The sequence below is a fragment of the Hemitrygon akajei genome, chromosome 30, assembly GCF_048418815.1.
Source record: "Hemitrygon akajei chromosome 30, sHemAka1.3, whole genome shotgun sequence".
Lineage (NCBI taxonomy): Eukaryota > Metazoa > Chordata > Chondrichthyes > Myliobatiformes > Dasyatidae > Hemitrygon > Hemitrygon akajei.
The window spans coordinates 9685957-9707105 of NC_133153.1; the positions used below are offsets into that span (position 1 = coordinate 9685957).

General features: G+C 42.4%; 1 protein-coding gene across 3 annotated transcripts in view; it reads right to left on the reverse strand.

Annotated features, from left to right (window-relative positions):
• The window catches only part of adamts17 (ADAM metallopeptidase with thrombospondin type 1 motif, 17), a 429617-nt gene that overhangs the window by 16296 nt on the left and 392172 nt on the right, over positions 1-21149 (reverse strand). For all 3 annotated transcript variants that reach the window (XM_073032969.1, XM_073032968.1, XM_073032970.1), the window contains one exon: positions 16627-16779. In XM_073032969.1, the coding sequence (XP_072889070.1) occupies positions 16627-16779 (153 nt within the window). The remainder of the gene's footprint in view (positions 1-16626; positions 16780-21149) is intronic.

Consider the following 21149-nt stretch of genomic DNA (forward strand, 5'->3'; position numbering starts at 1 on the left):
ACATTCTTCTAAATTCCAATGAGTACAGGCCCAAAGTTACCAAATGCTCCTCACATGTTAACACTTTAATTCCCAGAATCATCCTTGTGAACCTCCTCAGGACTCTCTTCAACGACAACACATTCTTTTTGAGATATGGGGCCCAAAACTGTTGACAATACTCTAAGTGCGGCCTGATTAGTGTCTTATAACATTTTGTTTTCTGTCTTTTTTTTAACTCAGTTATCTTTCTTTTTGCAAAGAAATCATGCTGTTCCAAAGAAAAATCATGTGCTGCATTTTTTTTAAACTTGACTATTTCTTGCTGTGCTTTTTCCAAATCTCAAATGTCTCCCGCCACTTCAACAGGATAGGAAGCCGTCTTGGGTTTGTTTTAAAAATGCCTCTTCACCAGTGTTATGTAACTCTAAAGCATAAAGGAAAAGACAGGAGAATGGGTCTTTGGGTCTTAGTTTGATCCTTACTTTAGCAAGGTGTGCGTGTGTCATGTGGTAGCTTCATGAAATATGCAATTCACTTATTTTTATATGTAACTCCTAATAGATTAAATAACTATAATTACTCAAATAATAGATTTACAATATTACTCAAATATTTCTGCAGGATCCGGGTGGTCTGTCAACTCATAGAATAGCTGCTTTAGTTTTGCATTCAATGAGCCAAGCCAACTCAGTGTTAAGTGGCTGCTTCACATGGCCCAATCAATCATCCACCAACCATCACAGACAGCCTCTGCCCTCGGAGCCATGGGTTATTCATTAGTATGATGGATGGAGGTTCAAAGAAGCTCTCTGCACTGCTGGCTGTCATGCATCCTCAGAACATAAAGTAATCGAATATGGGAACAGGCCCTTTGGCCCAACCCATCCATGCTAACCAAGGTGCCCACCTAAACTAATCCCATTTGCCCAAGTTTGGTTTGTCTCCTTCTAAACCTTTGCTACCCTGATATACATCCATTGTACAATTTACTCCATGTGCAGTCTCACTAACTTTTTGTACAATAATGCTATAGAGACCAATTTATACTGATTTCATTGGTACTGTTGTCCTTGGGAACACATCCTAAGTGCCAAGTGAGCTACCTGTTAAAAAAATGGTCTTCCTTGAGAGACACAAGCTAACAAGAGCTGAAATGTTCATTCAGGTTAAAAGACTATATGATTGTTGATGAGGGCCTTGCAAGAAGACTGAGAGTACAGAAGTAGATTACTTGGGCTTTCCTTCCCACTGCTATTGATGCTGCCCTCACCCATTTCCAATACATCTGCGCTCACCTGATCTTCAAGTGATAAAGTCCCTTGTCTTTACCTACCACCCCATCAGCCTCTGATTCCAAAAGATTTTCTTCCACAACTTCTGCTATCTCCAGAGCAATCCTACCACTAAACATACCCTTACCTCCTCCAACCCCCACAGGGATCGTTTGCTCCACAATTCCCTTGTCCGTTCATTCTCTCCCCACTAATTTCCCTCCAGGCACTTATCCCTGCAAGCCTAAGTGCTACAACTGCCCCTACACCTCCACCCTCTCCTCCATTCAGGGCCCCAGACAGTCCTTCCAGCTGAGGTAACACTTCACCTGTGAACCTGCTAGTGTCATCTATTGTGTCCGGTGCCCCTGATGGGGCCTCCTCTACATTGGCGAGACCATCACATATTGGGGGACTGCTTCATCAAGCTCCTCCGCTCCATCTGCCACAAGTGGGACTTCCCAATGGTCAAACATTTTAATTCTGATTCCCGTTCTGACGTGTCGATCCATGGCCTCCTCTTGTGCCAAGAAGAAGCCACCCTCAGGGGTGGCCACGCCTTCCATCTGGGTACCCTCCAACATGATGGCATGAATATCGATTTTCCCTTCTGGTCCGCAAATTTCCCCTCCCCACCTTCCTCTATTCCCCACTCTGACTTTTCACTTCTTCTCACCTGCCTATTACATTTCCCTGGGTCCCCTCCTCCCTCCCTTTCTCCTATGGTCCACTTTCCTTTCCTATCAGATACTTCCTTCTCCAGCCCTTGACCTTTCCCACCCACCTGGCTTCATCGATCACCTTCTAGTGAGCCTCTTTTCCCTCACCCCACCTCTTTATTCTGGCATCTTCCCCCTTCCTCCTCAGTCCTGAAGAAGGGTCTTGGCTCGAAACATTGACTGTTTACTCTTTCCATAGATGCTGCCTGACCTGCTGAGTTCCTCCAGTGTCTTGTATGTGTTATTTGGTAAAATCAGGTTGCAATGTTTACCTTCACCTAATAAATTTCAAAAGCATTGTCTACTTAGATTTTCCATTTGAAATAAGTCTGTTACTACTTTCTAGTCTGTGCAGGGTTTGCCAATGTAAATGTGAAAATATAAATAAAATAAATTGCTGTTGTATCCTGTGTGATAAAGCAGAATGCTAATTAAATTAAATCAGACAGTTCATTATCTGTAGTCTGTAAAGGCTAATGTATAAGCTGCTTATAAAATGTAACAGCTTAACTGCTGTTCCAAATGCTTCAGTGGTGATTACGTCTGATACAAATAGTTATGATGCATTAGCACCCTTTGAACCCAAATGTCCCTAAGTTCTGGAAGCTAAATATTTTAAACTTCATGAGAAATCCTGTTCAAAATGTTGATTTTCTATTTCAGCTCTTCTTGCTGCTCTCCATAGGCTTCAGCTAATGAATTACTCTCCTGCCCAAGTATAACAGCCTAATGTTCACCCATCTCTCACCCTTGCCCCTCCTAACCTACATTATTTCCCACTTTCTACACACCCCTAATTTAACATTCTTTTCCCCACGCAGAAATCCTTTTGTGGTCTTGCCTCTCTCCACCTATGGAACCTCCTTACAACTTTCACCCTCCACCTCTCAAATCTCCTTTCCTCCAAGTATGGCCTTCCCTACAACAACCACACAGGCAGTCATCACACCCACAGATTCTGGAATTCCTCTCCTAATTCCTACTTACGACCCTTTTCCTCCTTTTTAAAAAAAATTCTGCTTAAAATTTATTTCAATCATTTGATGAACTGCAATTTCTAAAGCTTTTACAATGTAAATCCTATCCAATGTTTCCTTGTCTTCCCTCTTTGTGTGTCTCTTTCAGTGTGTGCATTGCCCGCCTCCATTTGCTAATTTTGATTTTCCCACCTGCCTGGTCTGTGATAAAATATACTCCCTGCCCTCCTCTCATTTCCTAAATAAATCCAATGGGTGCTTCTGAGAATTCACAAGCACTTGCTTTTTTTATAAGCTGTTGTGCATCAGTCCTGAATGTGTCAAAATTTTGTGCTGAAAGTGCTCCCCATGACATTCAGCAATAACATCATTAGTTTAATCACACCAGTTTGCCAGTTACTTGGTGATTAGAAATTTCCTCCTTTGTAAGCTCAAGACATGTCATTATTTTGTTTCCCTTTTGTGATTAAGCCCAATTACACTGACTCTGCTTCTGAAATTCAGTCACAGATTGATCTCCATCCACGTCTTCCACTCTCCTTGAAATCTCACTCATTCCAGGTAAGTGATTCCTCAATCCAAAGGTATAAAGAACACAGCTTTCCACTTTCCAAACAGGCGCTCCGTGTCACAACATCCACTCCCATCCAGCCTTCTCAGTTCACCTGGATCATTGCCCGGCAATCTGTACCTTTAGCACCTTCAGTCCCCAGTGATCCCCTGTCCCTTACTTAGTGCTTGCCCCACCTTGTCTCTTTGCATATCTTTTCCATGGTTCCTAATCTCAAAAGGCTCAATGCACTTCATAGCTAATGAAATACAAATGATAAAGGTGGGGAGGCTGATACATTAAGAGCCTCTTAGATGGGAACATGGATGGAAGAAAACTGGAGGGTTATATGAAGGGTCATTGATAAGTTCGTGGCCTAAGGTAGAAGGAGTCACTTTTAGAAAACTTAGCACATTTATTTTTCAACACAGTCCCCTCCTACATTTACACACTTAGTCAATAGACAGTAGGTGCACGGCCTATTCACTGTGATCATGGCTGATCATACACAATCAGTACCCCGTTCCTGCCCTCTCCCCATATCCCTTGACCCCGCTATCTATAAGAGCTCTATCTAACTCTCTCTTGAATGCATCCAGAGTCGGCCCAAGACGCCGACTTCTACAAAGAAGGGCGCTCCACGACCACTGGACTAAATGTGTAAATTTAGGAGAGGACTATGTTGAAAAATGAATGTGCTAGGTTTTCTGAAATTACTCCTTCTACCTTAGGCCACAAACTTATCAATCACCCCTCATAGACTATGTAGGAAGGAAAAGTTATGTTGATTGTGGAGTAGGTTAAAAGGTTGGTGCAACATCATGGCCTGAAGGCCCATACTGTGTGCTGTACTGTTCTTTGATCTGTGTTACAAGTCATTTTAAAATGGTATTGGTTTTGAAGTACAAGAAATACAATATGCACATTAAAACTCACAAACAGCAATGAGGCGTGTGCCCATTCTGTTTTACTTGTTGCCTGTGAGATGCATGGGAAGCAAACCCTGGGGTGCACTCTGCTGTTCTTTAATAATCCCTTACGTACACCTGATGTGGGAGATGGAGCCTTGAGTTAATGTCTGACCCAGAAGTCAACGCATTGCTGAAGATTGTTGCCTGGCTGTGTCCTTGCACTGCTTCACTCCCTGAAGAGTTCTGACCATGTCCCACAAAGATATTGTTCATTTTTCAACTGCATTTCAAAGTGTACAGTTTTCCCAGGCATTTTTTAGTTTTTTATTTCCATTCCGAATGGACCCTATCCCTATTCTGTAAGACCTCTGGGCCTAGGTATTTCAGCAAAGTGCTTTAAAGATGCAAGGACAGTGTATGCTAGGCAAGGCTTCCTGAAGCAAGCTGTGACCATTAATGAAAACACAAAATGCTGGCAGAACTCAGCAGGCCAGATAGCATCTATGGGAGGAGGAAGTGTCGACGCCTGATGAAGGGTTTCGGCCCAAAATGTCGTTATTACCTCCTCCCATAGATGCTGTCTGGCCTGCTGAGTTCTGCCAGCATTTTGTGTTTTTATTTATTTCCAGCATCTGCAGGTTCACTCGTGTTGCCTGTGACCATTAATGGCACACCACACTAGAGAGGGAGACAGTACTCCTTAAAAATGGGAATAACAATAGATACACATTTTGTGAGTAAAATAATGAAGGAATGCAGATGATGTTTTGTCATATTTCATATTTTTGTCATGATGTTTCCTGTTTTGTCATCTTTTTCACTCCCTCTTTTGTCCTTGTTCACCTTGTTCTGTTAACAGCTCCTCCAGACAACTGTGATTCACAAGCTTTCAGACTCCTCCCTCAGCTGATACCACCATTTGTTAGTTCAACCACTCTTGCTCTCCACCATATTTCTTTGTCTCCCCAGCACTACAACCTCCCCACACACCCCACTCTAAAAAAAAAGCTTAATTTCTGTTTTCCCACTTCTGACAAGAGGTCATTAAGTTGAAGCTTTATTTCTGTGTTTCTCTCTACAAAGATGCTGACTGACCTGCTGACTTGTCTGGGTAGTCTGTAATCTAATGACATGAACATTGAATTTTTCACTTTCAGGTAACCCTCACCCCCTTGTTCCATCCCCTTCCTTCTCTGCTTCTGTCTGTCTGTCTGTCTGTCTATCTATCCCATCTTAATTCTCTCTCTCTCTCTCCCCTTCAGATTCATCCATGGCCATTTTCACTCCATACTGTCCATCCCAACCTATTTACCCCATCCCCCCAACCCAATAGTCCCCATTCACCCCTGATACCACCTACCAAATATCCACACACTTCACTCACCAGATCCCCCCCCCCCCATTTGATTCCATCTTCCCTTCATCTCTCCTCTGATGATTCCCATTATCATCTTCATCACCTTCTTTACTTATCAGAGCCCAGCACTGGTAGCCTTTGTAGTATCACCCACCAATCCCTGTCTAGACCTTCACACTTCATCACTCCCTCCTCCACAACCAACCTCCAACTTCACCTTTTTTTTCAATTTTTCCCTTTGTCCCTGGCTTCCAACATCACCCCTCCCTTCCCCCCATCTCTGGCTCTACTGCCCCATATTCAGCTCCATCTGCCCCATATTTGTCACCCCTCCTCAGTCCACCACCCTTCAACCTTCACTGGTCCTTGTCTGATGCTGGGTATTGAACTGGTATGTTGACAGTTCCCTTCACTGCACAGGAACTTAACCCGATTATCCTATTTGAAACTGGCTTTACACCCTTGAGGTAGGAACATTCTCTACACTCCCAGTTCAATAACAAAAGAATCAATCCTGTTCTGCTCCAAGATAAATATTACTAGTGGATCACTCCTCAGACATAAAAATATGCCAAAATCTTCTTATCAGGCAAATTTTCTCCTAATGTCCCAAACAAAGGGCTTGGAAGTTGAAATCACCAACTACTGTATGTGAGAGACTCTTACCCAGGTGTAAATTCCTGGTCACCAGCACATGGTTTATCTTCCTCTCCTATCAGATTCCATCATCTTCAGCACTTCCTCACTTCCACCTATCATCCCCCAAGTTCAGGAACTATTCCCTCTCTCCCTCCTCACCTACCTGCCTATCAACCCACTCCCCCTCACCTGGATGCACCTGCAAACTCTTGCTCCACTTCTTCCTTCCACCTCTTTATGCTGGCTATCTCCCCTCTCGCTCTTTGCCCAGATGGAGGGTTTTGATCCAAAACACTGACTGTCCATTTCTCTCCATCGATGTGCCCTGACTTGCAAGTTCCTCCAGTGTTTTGTGTTTTGCAGTGGCAGTGCAGGCTGAATAAGAGATCTGCACAGAAAATTAGTCTAATAATAAAGAGATCCATTTCTAATACACTAATTTATTCTACTGAGCAAGTGACTTAAGGTCAGTGTGAGATACCTCCAATGGATACCAAGACAAACTTTGAGAATGACCAACGGCATCAGACCAAATCAGGACCAAAATCTGTAGCTGTGGCTATGACTACTTCTAACTTCAAGCTCTGCACAGACCACTTCAATGTAATGATCATATTTAGCACCTCATCGTTCCGTTGGAAAGTAAAGGTTGGGAAGAGATGTCCTGTTGCTAAAGTGACTTGCTTTCCTTTTGCAGCCTTCACAACTTCAGTATAATCCAGATGCAGTACTGATGCAGGGTTTTGAACCAAAACATTGATAATCCCTTTCCTCCCACAGATGCTGTTCAACCGGCTGTGTTCTTCCTCCTGATTCCAGCATCTGTAGTCTTTCTTACCTCCCATCACTGTTGTCACATCAGAAATAGAGCAGCTAATTTGTTGACACCAAGGTCCTTAACATGATGGTGAGTAGGTTTATCATCATGAGGCCACAAGAGGATGCAGATGCTGGAATCTAGAGCAAAAAAAAATACAGGAGGAACTCAACATGTCAAATATTGTCTGTGGAGGGAAGTGGAGAGTTGATGTTTCAGGTTGAAACTCTTCTTCTGGACTTAATATGGCTTATAGCCACACTGAACAGGACATCTTGGATAACTTTGCTGCTCTTCCCAATCTTGTCTCATCAGATGCTGTGAAGGTGTGAATGGAACCTTGCCTCAGAGTCTTGTTGGGAAAACAACAGATTTAACAGAGCAGCATTGGAGAGTAGATCTGGGACTGGAGCATCAGAGGGCAGCAGTTGGGAGTGCACTAATTGTCACTACAACCACACACACAGTCAACTTAATACATCAGGAGCTGCATCAGTGTTATCTAACAACCCCTGATCCCCATTCAGACAGCACACAACAATATTTACTGACTTCTCACCTTCCTTTTCAGTCCTGAAGAAGGGTTTTGGCCAAAAACAATGATTGTTTACTCTTTTCCATCGGTGCTGCCTGGCCTGCTGAGCTCCTTCAGCATTTTGTGTCTATTGCTTTGGATTTCCAGCATCTACAGACTTTGTGTTTGTGACAAAATGAGAATGTTCATCTCAGCTAGTTGTTCTGAAGGAAGCACTCTTACTTCAGAATAACCAGCTGAAACAAACACTCTCATTTATCTGTTCATTCCACTGAGAGCAAATCGCCACAAACTGAAAATTTTCCGTCCTTTTCTTCTCCTCGCTGTTTCTGATTGAATTTGATTTTCTAAGGCTATAACGTCTCTCCCTGGAGGATGGTGGGGGGGGGGGGGGGTGTTGCTCTGCCATTTGACATTGTGTGTGGTCTGGGATTAACAATGACAATGCCTGTCACAGTAGCACACTAATGTTATAAAGAAGTATTTAAAACTGCCAGCAGAGTTATTGATTACAGTTGTGGGTCCCACCTGATCTCTGCACCAGCTGCTCTTTAGTTAAACTACATCAGAACAACAAAGCAATCTTTCAGCAAAGACTCTCAAGGTGATTGCTGAGTGCAGGTGTAAGGAAGGCAGCATCTTCAGCAGGACCTCTGCCCTTACCACTGCTTGGAAATTATATTTTATAAATGGATTTAACTTAATGAATCTTGCAGTCAATTATTTCTTTATTACTTTTGATCCCTATAAAAGATGAGAAAAATATTAAAAGTGTTCTTATTAACTCTGCACTACTAAAGGGGCTTATGCTCTTTGGTTTTACCAGTGGCTGATGTGCTAATGTCCATCAGGTCTGACTGTCTCCTGAAAAGAGCCATGTATAGAAATGAATAATTAATTGCATTTATGCAACTTTATTTTAGAACATGATTATATCTGCATATACAAATCAGACATGTGTCATAATTTCATAATTACAATTATGAGGAATGATGTTATTTTAATTATTAAGAGTACTAATGGTCATCCCTTGTTCCCGCTGTGCCCAGTGCTTGTTTAGTCAAAGTTATTGGTTTAAGACCGTAAGACATAGGGGAAGGATTTGGCCTATCAAGTTTGTTCTGCTACTTAATCATGACTAATTTTAATTTCCCTCTCAATCCATTTTAATTGTCTTCTCCCTGTAACCTTTGATAGCATTACTAATCAAAAACCTAACAATCCTCTCTTTAGATATACCCAGTGACTTGGCCTTCATAGCTGTCTGGAGCAATGAATTCCACAGATTCACCACCCTCTGGCTGAAGAAATTCCTCCTAATTTCTCGATTAGAGGGATATACTTTTATTCTGAGGCTCTACCCTCTGGTCCTAGACTCCCCACTAATGTAAACATTCTCTCCATGCTTGTTGTATCAAGGCCTTTCAATATTGAATAGGTTTCAATGAGATCATTCTCCCCTCATCCATCTAAACTTTAATGAGTACAGCCCCAAAGCCATCAAATGCTCCTCAAATGGTAATCCTTTCATTCCCAAGATTATTCTCATAAACCTCTTCTGGACGCTCTCCAATGCCAACACATCCTTTCTTAGGTATGGGGCTGAAGGCAGAGTGGGGATAAATGGAGCCTTTTTTGGTTGGCTGCCAGTGACTAGTGGTGCCCCACAAGGGTTGGTGTTGGGACTGCTTTTTTCATGTATATGTCAATGACTTGAATGAAGGAATTCACGGCTTTGCGCCCAATTTTGCAGATGATATGGAGATAGGTGCTGGGGTAGGTAATTTGAGGAAGCAGGGAATCTGTAAAAGGACTTAAACAGAGTGGAAGAATGGGCAAAGAAATGGCAGATGGAATATAGCATTGGGAAGTGTATGGTTATTCACTTTAGTAGAGGAATAAAGGTGTAAACTATTTTCTGATTATGGAGAAAATTTCAAAATCTGAGATGCAAAGGGAATTAGGAGTTCTTGTGTAGGATCCCCTAAAGGATAACTTGCAGGTTGAGTTTAACTATAAGACCATAAAATATGGGAGCAAAATTGGGGCATTTGGCCCATTGAGTTTGTTGTGCCATTTCATCATGGCTGATCAAATTTTCCTCCCAGCCCCAATCTCCTGCCTTCTTCCCATATCCCTTTATGCCCTGACCAATCAAGAATGTATCAACCTCTGCCTTAAATATACGTAAAGATTTAGTCTTGAACTCTACAGATTCACCACTCTCTAGCTAAAGAAATTCCTCCTCATCTCCGTTCTAAAAGGACATATACACTGAGGCTGTGTCCTCTGGTCCTAGACTCTCCCACCATAAGAAACATCCTCTGCACATCCACAAATTCAATAGGCTTCAGTGAGGTCACCCCTCATTCTTCTGAATTCTAGTGAATGCAGTCCCAGAGCCATCAAACACTCTTCATGTGACAAGCTATTCAATCCTGGAATAATTTTTGGGAACTTCCTTTGAACCCTCTCCAGTGTCAGCACATCCTTTCTAAGGGGCCCAAAACTGCTCACAATACTCCAAGTGAGGCCTCACCAGTGCTTTGTAAAATCTCAACATTACATCCTTGCTTTTATGTAACACTTACCCAAAAGGCTGGTATATGTCTAGGGGAAAAGGAGATCCAGCCACACACCAACCCACCTCCCGTACACGCAGGTGCTGTGAGAATCGAGTTTATGCCTCGCGCCGCTCACCGTATCAACTTCACACCAAATACCGTTATGAAATACACTTTATAGAATTTACTAACATTAACTAAAGAAGTATTAGGCAATACAGTATATATATATATACAAGGAAAGAAAAAAACAAAAGGCGCCAACTTATCAAAGTTCAGTCAGTGTAGTGCACATCGTAGGAGCTCAATCAACGAATCATCCGACAGCCACGTCGTCACCCCTGGGACCACCCGGTGGTCTTACGAGCCGTCCAGCACCCGTCGCGGTGGTCCTACGAGCCGTCCAGCGCCCGTCCACCTTCCTCGTCCGTCTCTCCTCCCGACTCTCCTCACACCCCAAGCCCGTGCAACCCCTCCCCCAAGTTCCCAGCCTCACAAAACACAATAACATTCCCCATTGATTAACAAATGAATACAATTACCATATCAGCCATTCTAAAGCGAAACAACGGCGAGAGAAACATTTAACAGACAAAGAAGCATTCCTACTCGTAACAAACCAAAGAAGCCCATTTTAGTAATATACACAGGACATTGTACATTTATATTCTAGTCCTCTCAAAATGAACACCAACATCGCATTTGCCCTCCTCACCACTGATTCAACCTGCAAATTAACCTTTAGGGCATCCTGCACAAGGACTCCCAAGTCCCTTAGCACTTCAGAATTTTGAATTTAGAAAATAGTCTACCCTTTTATTTCTTCTACCAAGCTGCATGACCATGCACTTTCTGACACTGCATTTCATCTGCCACTTTTTTGCCCATTCTAATCTGTTTAAATCCTCTGCAGCCTTTCTACTTCCTCTAAACTACCTGCCCTCCACCTACCTTTGTATCATTTGCAAACTTTGCAACAAAACCATTAATCCTGTCATCCAAGTTATTGACATATAATGTAAAAAAGAAGTGGTCCCTTTATTCAAACTCCTGATTGCCTCCTGCCAATCAGCCAGAGCATTATCAATGCTATAATCTTTCTTGTAATACCAGGGCTCATAGCTTGTTAACAGCCTCATGTGCAGCACCTTGTCACATCAACTGATTCTCCTTTGTCTATTCTGCTTCATTTCTTCAAAGATTCCTTAAGATTTGTCAGGCAAGATTTTCCCTTGAGGACACCATACTGACTACGGCCTATTTTATCATGTGCTTCCAAGTACCCTGCAACCACATCCCCCTTTGCCTACCTGCCTGCGCTTTTGATCCAATGTGTATCTTTGGATGTTAAGGTCCCTGCTATAATCTTGCCTCAGCAACCACTCTGTCATGCCCACAAGCCATCCCTGCCAATCTCTAACTGTGCTACAAGTTCATCTACCCTATTCCATATACTGCATGCACTCAAATATAACACCTTTGGTTCTGTATTCATCACCCACCTTTCACAATGCAACTCATCGCATTATGAAACATTAACTCTGTTCCTCTGGTGGGGAATTCTGTGGGTCAAGGAGCATTTGTGAAAGGAAAGAAAGGTAATTGTTTCAGATTGAAACTCTATGTGAGTTCCTCCTGCAGAATCATCAGCTGGGGTGGTTTCCTGAAACAATAACTTAGAGACCATTTTATCATAAGTTACTCTTCTGTAACAAGAATTCTACTTTATTTGTTTGATTGTTGTTAATTGATTTAATTCCATAACTTAAAGAAACTAATAAGAAGCACATGTCTGCCAGTATTGCAGCATTCAAAGCTTTCCCAAGGTACAAAAACATGCCCTGTGATTCACCAACTGCACACAACAAGATCCACGAGGGTAAAACATCGGCAGTCCAAAGGTGTGAGGAAGAGAGAGAGAGGGAGAGGGAGAGGGAGAGGGAGAGAGAGAGAGAGAGAGAGAGAGAAGGGAGGGTGGGGAGGGGAGGGGAGGGTGAGAAGGGGATATGATGAGGGAGAGAGATATATTAATGAAGGATCCGATCTTACAGTTAACTGTGGCTTTCTCTCTGTGCACACCCAGTCCAACTCTCACAGCGTAAGTTCAGACCCTAACCCATGAATGCCGCAAAAACCTGCAGTCGACCACAATACAGCTTGTCTTCTGCTGAGCTAATATGGGGGGGGGGGGGGGGGAGGCAGAAACAGCACCGAACTCCAGCCTGGACACACCACATACATTGCCCCTGCTTCAGTGCTTCTCTTTTGGTGGCTGTAAATAGGCAAAACCACGGCTTGAGGCCTAGTCCTTGCTATGAACAAGGCCATGCCGCTCCCCCACTGGCTGACCCTGATGTCTGCTGATGAGTCAGTGAATCAGATGCAAAATTCCACATTAACAGTGTCCAAATGGGTCTTGCAACCAAAAGAAAAGTAACTAAGATGGTCACTCCCTATTAGACTACACGCCTCCTTTGCTCCTCCAAAGCCACTGATGCAAGCAGCAGCAGCACAATCTGCACCAAGTCCAGCTCCTTCAGCTTGTCTGCCAACGAGAAACTCGCTGATGGTGTAGACCTGCAGTTCTTTAAGTTCTTAATGTCCAACAGCATCTTGCAATCATAAACAGTACATTTGAAAAGGACAGTAGTACCCTTTGGTGACCCTGTAGAAACCGCTACGCTCAAACGCACCACCATCTTCCCCAAGGAGTGAGTGAGAATTAAATAACTCACAGAAATCTAATGTGAAAACAGGAAGTGCTCAGGCACACCTATAGGAGGTGAAAAGGAGCTAACATTTCTGAGATAACCTGAAATGCTAACTCTGTTTCTCTTCATACAAATGTGCCCCCCTGCTCTACTTGTTTTATCCACTGGCTCCAATCATAGATAAATTTGCTTATTATACCACTGTTGTTGGCTGAATCAAAGGTGATGACAAATAGGCATATAGGACGGAAACTGAAAATATGGTTGAATAGTGTCATAACAACAATATCTCACTCAACGTCAGCAAAAGAGCTGATTACTTACGACAGGCAGAAGCCAGTGAGGAAGGTCAGTAACTTTAAATTCCTTGGTGTTACCATATCAGAAGTTCTGCTCTGGATCCAACACATAATGGCCATCACTAAGGAGGCACAACAGCACCTCTACATTGTTAAAAGTTTGCATATATTCGGCATGTCATCTAAAACTTCTATATGTACACAATAGAGAATAGCCTGACTGGTTGAATCTTGGCCTGGTATAGGAATACCAATGCCCAAGAATGGAGAAGTCTATAAAAAGTGGCGGATACAGCCCTGTCCATCAGAGGCAAAGTCCTCCCCATCACTGAACATAGTTATGAGGAACACTGCCACAGGAAAGCAGCACCCCCTATCAAGAATCTTCATCATCCAGCCATGCTCTCTTCTCACTACCACCATTGGGCATGAGATACAGGAGCCTTAGATCCCTTACCACCAAGTTCAGGGACAGTTATCAGGCTCCTGAACCAGTGTGGATAACTTCATTCACCTCAATGTGAACTGACTCCATAACATATAATGCACACAAAATGCTGGAGGAACTCAGCAGGCCAGGAACCTCTATGGAAAAGAATGAACAATTGACGTTTCGGGGCAAAACCTTCCATAAGGGTGAAAAACAAAGATGAGAAGTCAGAGTTAGAAGGTGGGGGCAGGGGAGGAAGAATTACAAGGTGGTAGGACCAGGAGAGGAAGAGGGGTGAAGTAAAGTTCTGGGAAGTTGATTTGGTGAAAGACATAAAAGGGCTGGAGAAGGGGGAATCCAATAGAAGAGGACAGAAGGACATGGAAGAAAGGGGAGGGGAGGGGCACCAGAGGGAGGTGATGGGCAGGTAAGGAGATAAGGTGAGAGAGGGAAACAGGAATGGGGATGGGGGGAGCAATTATCAGAAATTTGAGAAATAGATGCTCATACAATCAGGTTGGAGGCTAGCTGGATGGAATATAAGGTGTTGCTCCTGCAATTTAAGTGTGGCTTCATCAAGGCAGTAGAGGAGGCCACAGAAAGAGGAGTGAACACTGTAGGAGAGCGAGCGATGTCTTTCCAGTCCATCTGGGCCAGCATTTAAATTGTCCAAACAGCATATTGCACCTTGCACTAGGACCTGGGTCCTGGCTCAGCAATATGCACCTGGAGTAGATTACTTTATTTTATTATTTGCATAGTTTGTTGTCATTTGCACATTGGTTGTTTCTCAGTCTTTGTTACTTCTTTATAAATTCTTTAATTTCCTGTAAATGCCTGCAAGAAAGTGAATCTCATGGTGGTACTATATGGTGACATACAAATACTTCAACCTTGACCTTGACCTGCTGAGCATCTACAGTGACTTCTGTTTTTATGTCAGTGACATTTGTTTCAAGCAAAATGGTAGTTTCCAAATTATTTTACAATCCCAAGTGGCTTCCCCCATGACTTTATGAATGGAACTGACTGCTCATAATCTCTCAATTCTACTGACAATGCTTTTGGAAGGAATTGATTTGCAATTTTCTCATCTATAAGGTCAGCTATTAAACAAGGAAGTGTATTGTTTTCAAGGCAAAGACATTGGGCAATAAACAGGGTCTCATCTGCGTGACATACACTACTGTAGGATCCAACCCCTGTGGTAACCATTTCAACACAGTGCTCCATGCAGAGCCCTGCTACATTATAGAGTTTTTGCACCAGGTGTCCAAAAACTCCCAGGTTTGTACCCCTTGATGCCTTGAGAAGTCATCTGCTCAGGGTTTGTGTGGCTGTGATGTAAGTCTGGTGTGAACCCCTGCCATTCCACCGGCATCCCTGTAGTAGTAAAATAGCAATCTGATCACACAGATCACTGTCTGTGAGGGTTGCTGTTGGGTCAGAGTGAGAGATATGGGGCTCAGGGTTGCAGCTCAGTTGGCACATTGAGTGTGGGCTATTACCGGGGACAGACACCCGGATCCGACCGCCTCATTCATCATCCTCCACTGTGATAGATGCTGCTAATTCCCCTTCTTGTGCAGCTGCACAACTCTCGGTAGCACAGAGATTCTTATTAAGATCAATTCTTCAAACTTCAGCAGTTCATTGTACAAGTCAAACTCCCACATATATATTTTCAACTGCTTCCAAATTGTGTTTCTTAATCAAACTTTTTAACAAATTCTTAGCATTTCTTTACTCTATAAAGACTTGAATATTAATTATGCCACCATCTGTGCCTCAGATGATATCAGCAGGACTTCACTGCACGGAGACTGCCTGTTAAGTTTCCTATGCTATGAGAGGGAAAAAAAAGCTTTTCAAGGTACTTCAATCATCCATTCTATTTATTTAATTGAGTAACAGCACAGAATAGGCCTCCCTAGCCACACCACCCAACAATCCCCCAATTCAATCCTAGCCTAATCACAGGACAATTTACAATGACCAATTAACCTACCAACCGGTACGTCTTTGGACTGTGGGAGGAAACCCACCCAGTCACAGGGAGAACGTACAAACTCCTCACAGACAGTGTCGGGAATTGAACCCGGGACACCTGGACTGTAAAACGTTGTGCTAACCACTTCAGGTAGTACAGTACATGAGTGCAACCTTTTCTTTCTGTAACTTCACTTTCAAATTAGGCAGGTTTTAGATGCTGCCAAATTTGTTTTATAGAGGGTACATATTTTCTTAAGATTTGTTTTGAAGCTCTGTTCTTAATTTAGAGACCAAACCTCTGCCAGTTTCATGTCCTTTCACTTCGGTGTCATGCCTTTACTGAAATTCAGAACACTTTGGCTGTTCTTTTACACTGTTTGTGACCAGTTTTAATCATCATTTATAAAAGTTGCCAGCTCTGATTCCTGCTGTTAATTTAAGCACATTTCTGGTGACTAGAGCAATGATGTTAACAACCAGAAAACGTGGGCTGAGAATTTGAATGGTGTTGAATAAATCAGCTATAACAAAGCTAGTAATTGTGAATTTATAATGAAGTTGTAGAAATGTCAAAAATAAAACTTGCCACTGGTTCAGTAATGTCCTTAAGGTAAGGCAAAGTATCAATTGTACTCATTCAATGGGTGTGGTTGATGTTGGTTGATAATTCTCTCCATGTATTTGATGGAATTAAATTAATCATTTTGTATTGGTTTACAGTTCCTACAAGGATGATAGTCACATTCATAGTTAAATGAAAAGGAATCCTGAAATTGACTATTTCTCTGCCAAGTGTTCAACTAGAAGTTGGAAGTACAGTTTTATTCATTAAGAAAACAGAACATATTTTACGTAGGAATAGAGTTACATACCTTGGACCATTCTCCAGTCCGCCACTTGTAGCAGTTGGAATGGTCCTCACACTCCTCTTCTTCTCTGGGCTTAGTTGCAAGATCACATTTTCTTTGAGGGTTGGTGCAATTCACTGTCCTGAGATGGATTCCTCGACCACAGTCTGTTGAACACTACAGGGATTGGTCACAGTCAGTGTTTCGATTCTCCTTTCACACTTCTCACTCGTTTTCCCATTTGTTAATATGGAAAAAATAGCACTTCTGTGCCAGGTGCAACTTTGAACAAAGCTACAACAAAACAATATTTCCTAAGTATTGTAAAGCAGCACTAACGGGAAAGGGGAAGGAGAAGAAAAGGGTGAAGTGGCAGTAGTGACAATGAGGAGAGAATAAAGACTCAGGATTAGCAAGAGCAATATCAGTTTTACTGAGAGGGATAGCGGGAGTTAGGTGACTATAGTTGACAAAGTGCTGAAGGAACTCAGCAGGTCAGGCAACATCTTGGGAAGGAAATAGACAGGTGGCATTTCAGGCTCTGGAGTGGAAAGAATGATGGAAAATAGTCAGTATTAAAAGATGCAGAGAAGGGGCAGAGCAAGAGGTGGCGATATGTGGATCTAGATGAAAAGGGTGATAGATATTGTGACAGATTTAATAAATGTTGTGCCTCCTTGCCGTTCCAGCTGCAAAGCCCATAAAGTCTGCATCAAGTATAGAATGGCTGGCTGTAGAGTTTTATTTCATATGATTAATAGCAAGAAAACCTGTTGACAATAAAGAAGGCTTTACATCATTATAACATTAGATAGTAGTTGGAGTCCACTACTAGACAGGAGGTCATTTGATCCATAATTCTGACTCTCTGAAAGACTAACTTTTGGTTCTGTTTGCCTGACATTTTCTTAATAATCTTATGAATAGTTCCCCTTCTGGTTTTAAGCAGCTCTCTTTTAAAATCTTCTACCAAATCTGTTCCTGTAGCCTTACAGGTAGTAAGCTCATCCCAACTCCGGATAACTCCGGATGAGTCAGTGAGAAATCCAACAAATTCTCTTTCTTCACAATCCCAGCATCTGAAATATTAATCCCACTCCATTCACATCTAGACTCAGAGCATTCCCCTCTGTACTTCTAAGCTAGTTTGTGCTTTTTATTTCAGGTTTCCAACACCTGTAATTTTCTTACATCTCAGTAGCCTGCCTTGAGATAAGGCCTCTCTCAGTCCATCGTCTCACACTCAGCCTGATTGGATGGCTTGGAATAACATCACAGTTCAGGCAGCTGGCCAACTCAGTATTGGAATCTACCAATGTTGCTTGTTTGGGTGCCATCCTAGACTCAGACTCCAATCAGAACACTTCAAACTCCTTACTGAAGGTTTTACTGAGAAATTAGCAGAAGGTAGTTAAATGAAATGGCATTCAAAAACCTAAACGTTTGATGAATCAGGAGCCTTTCCTGAGATTAACACAAGCACCAGCACAATAAACCTGCTGAAGGTGAGCAACATGTCAATACTTTTGATTCAACTCATTGGGAGGTGACAGACTGCAGATTGAGTAGCGGATTAACATAGCTGAAAAATGTATTATCCTATGGGCTGCCATTACAGGTAAGAGAGGTGACATTAGAAGCACACTGTTTATGAAGTGAAACTGAGAAACACAGAAATACCACAGCACCTGGAGCTGAAACATAACTTCCTCCACAGAAAAAATTGTTCGCATACTGGCTCCAATATATTCATATGTAGTAAAGATTCTAGCTGAAACACTCAACAGATATTATTCATTGTACACAATCAGCCATATGCTCCAGTCTTCATCCTTCTCTCCTCCACCCATCACCAATCCTATGACCATGCCAATAAAGAGCTCCAGTGCAAATCCTTCTTCCAAATTCTCCATTGCTGGAGTATCTGCTTTTTCCTCCCACCCAAACAGTGGAGGTCAATTCACAGTGGGCTGCTTTCCCAGCTAGCATACTCCATCTCCACATTCTTCCCTTTAAATCCCCCTTCACAACATGTGCTTTTGACTCAGCTTTAGAGTCCTTGTGAATTATGATGCCTTGGAAAGTTTTTCCACTTTAAATGGCACTGCTTAAAAAGAGGCAGGAGACATTGGGAATCTTGTAAGTATTCACAGTTTCTGTGCCATAATGGCCATGTCTCAGCACACATCTCAGAATAAAGGATAACTTCTCTGTCGTAAGAGAGAATATCAGCTACAGGTAATAGAAGTGGCAAGCATAAAACTTTTACCCATAAAAGTGAAAAAAGAAAACAAAAAAAACTCGCTGATTTGCCATAGAACAATATCTGAACTTTTCTGCTGAAAGATTTACTTAACAAATCTAACTATGTGATCATCCTCAAACAGGATCTCTCCTACTTAAGTTAAGCAAAATATTATTGTGATGTATTTGTATCCATTTTGGTCTTCTGTATCTAACAGTTTAATACCTCTATCAAAATGAGAACTATTTTGTATGAAATGCAAAACTCAGCAGATGCTGGAAATCTGAAATAAAAACTGAAATTGCTGGAAACACTCAGGCAGGCCAGGCACTATCTGTTGGGTGGCAACAGTAAACAATCTTCCTTTGTAATGGGAAAAATGAGAAATCAAATGTGCTTTAACTTGCAGGAAAGAAGGAGCGGTGGTAGAACAAAGACAATGTCTGTGTTGGACATGTACTGGAAAAGCCACTGATGTCATTTATGAGAGAGTGATTTTAAATCACAATGCAGGAGGAATAGAGAGATAAAGTTGAATTATACTCTCTTCATCAGGAACCTAAAGACAAGGCTAGCACAATGGTAGATGGTAAATGTCATTACTTAGAGGTAGTTCCTGATATATGAAAAGTGATCTGTGTTTTCCAGTCTTAGCATAGACCTATATTGTTGGAAGAAGGTATTGGAGAGTGGAGGTAGATCGATACAGAATCTTTGTTCAGTGAATGTTCTGGGTAAAACCCACCCTCTGATTGGTTTGCAGGGTAAAGCCCACCCTCTCATTGGTTTGCAGGGTAAAACTCATCCTCTTATTGGCCTATTCAGTAAATGTTCAGGGTAAAGCCCACCTCTCATTGGTTTGTTCAGTGAATGTTCAGGGTAAAGCCCACCCTCTCATTGGTTTGCAGGGTAAAACTCATCCTCTTATTGGCCTATTCAGTGAATGTTCAGGGTAAAGCCCACCCTCTCATTGGTTTGTTCAGTGAATGTTCTGGATAAAACCCACCCTCTCATTAGCCTAGTCAGTGTGTGTTCAGGGTAAAGCCCATCCTCTCACCAGTTTCAGTGAATGTTCAGGGTAAAACCCATCGGCTCATTGGTTTCAGTGAACGAGTTTATAATGACCTCTAGAGTGTGCACAAACACAGGTAGATGACTGCATTTGAGTTGACTTTTGTGCAAGAGTGAGGCATCGTGGTTGGACAGTCTTGAGAGAGAATAGGCCTTTGCATTTAACATTGACCAGACAAAAATCATGCAGTAGTTCCACTGCACAAAATTACCCTCTGTCAAAAAAGATAGATGTGGACATCATCTCAGTCCATAAGCCACCATCCTTGAAGGCAAGTATCAATAATGAGTGTTACCATCATTTTCAACCTTTGCTCAATTGAAGAAATGGTATTTGCATCAAGATCTCAAATATAGGACAAAATTCATGGTCTACCAGGCAGCAATGAGCTCTGCCCTTCTACATGCTACAAATTCCAACACAACTGTCAATGCACGGGAGAGATATTGCCAGAAATCTGTCTGGAAAATCCTCCAAGTCCACTAGAACCAATATCAGTATCCTTCTCCAGGCAACATCTCCAGCACCGAGGTCCTAAGTGTACTTAAGTGGCTCTGCTAGTCAGGCCACCTCATTCATTTGCTTAACAGCAGTTTCTTGAAGAAGACTGTTTCAAGCTCCACATTGGGATAGGTCACCACATGAACAGAGAAAAGGATTCAAAGCCCCTTTTAGGAAATCAACATCCCCACTGACTCCTTGGAATCCTTGGCCCAAAACTACTCCAAGTAGAAAAGCACATGGTTGCTGAGCAGCAGTCATTTAAAAACAACTAGCCTCATTGGGAGTGATTTCTATTTGAGCTTGTGTAAAGGAGAGAGGTGTAAGCAGAGTGGCCATTGTTGGAGTGGCCAGAGTTAGAGTGGAGGTCTTTCGCTTAACAGGCTTCAACGTGCTTCTGAGTCATTTGGAATAATTTATTTTAATTACAGAACTCAGGCTTAAGAAGTTAGAGCCAAAGCTACGAGAAGCTTGGTGAGAAGAGGCTGAATAAGTAACTTAGATGAGTGTAAAACTCATAGGTTTCAGAGAGAAGGTGCCGGTAAGAGCAGGTAAGTTTCTTTTTGTTGTCTGTAAATCCTTAGGCCTTAATTCAGTGTAGGGGGTAAGGTACTTAGGGTGGTAGAATGCTCCTCCTGTAAGGTGTGGGATTTCAGGGTAACAAACAATATCTGTGATAACTGCACCTGACTTCTGCTCTTCAAGGATCTGGAGAAGAAAATGAGCTGG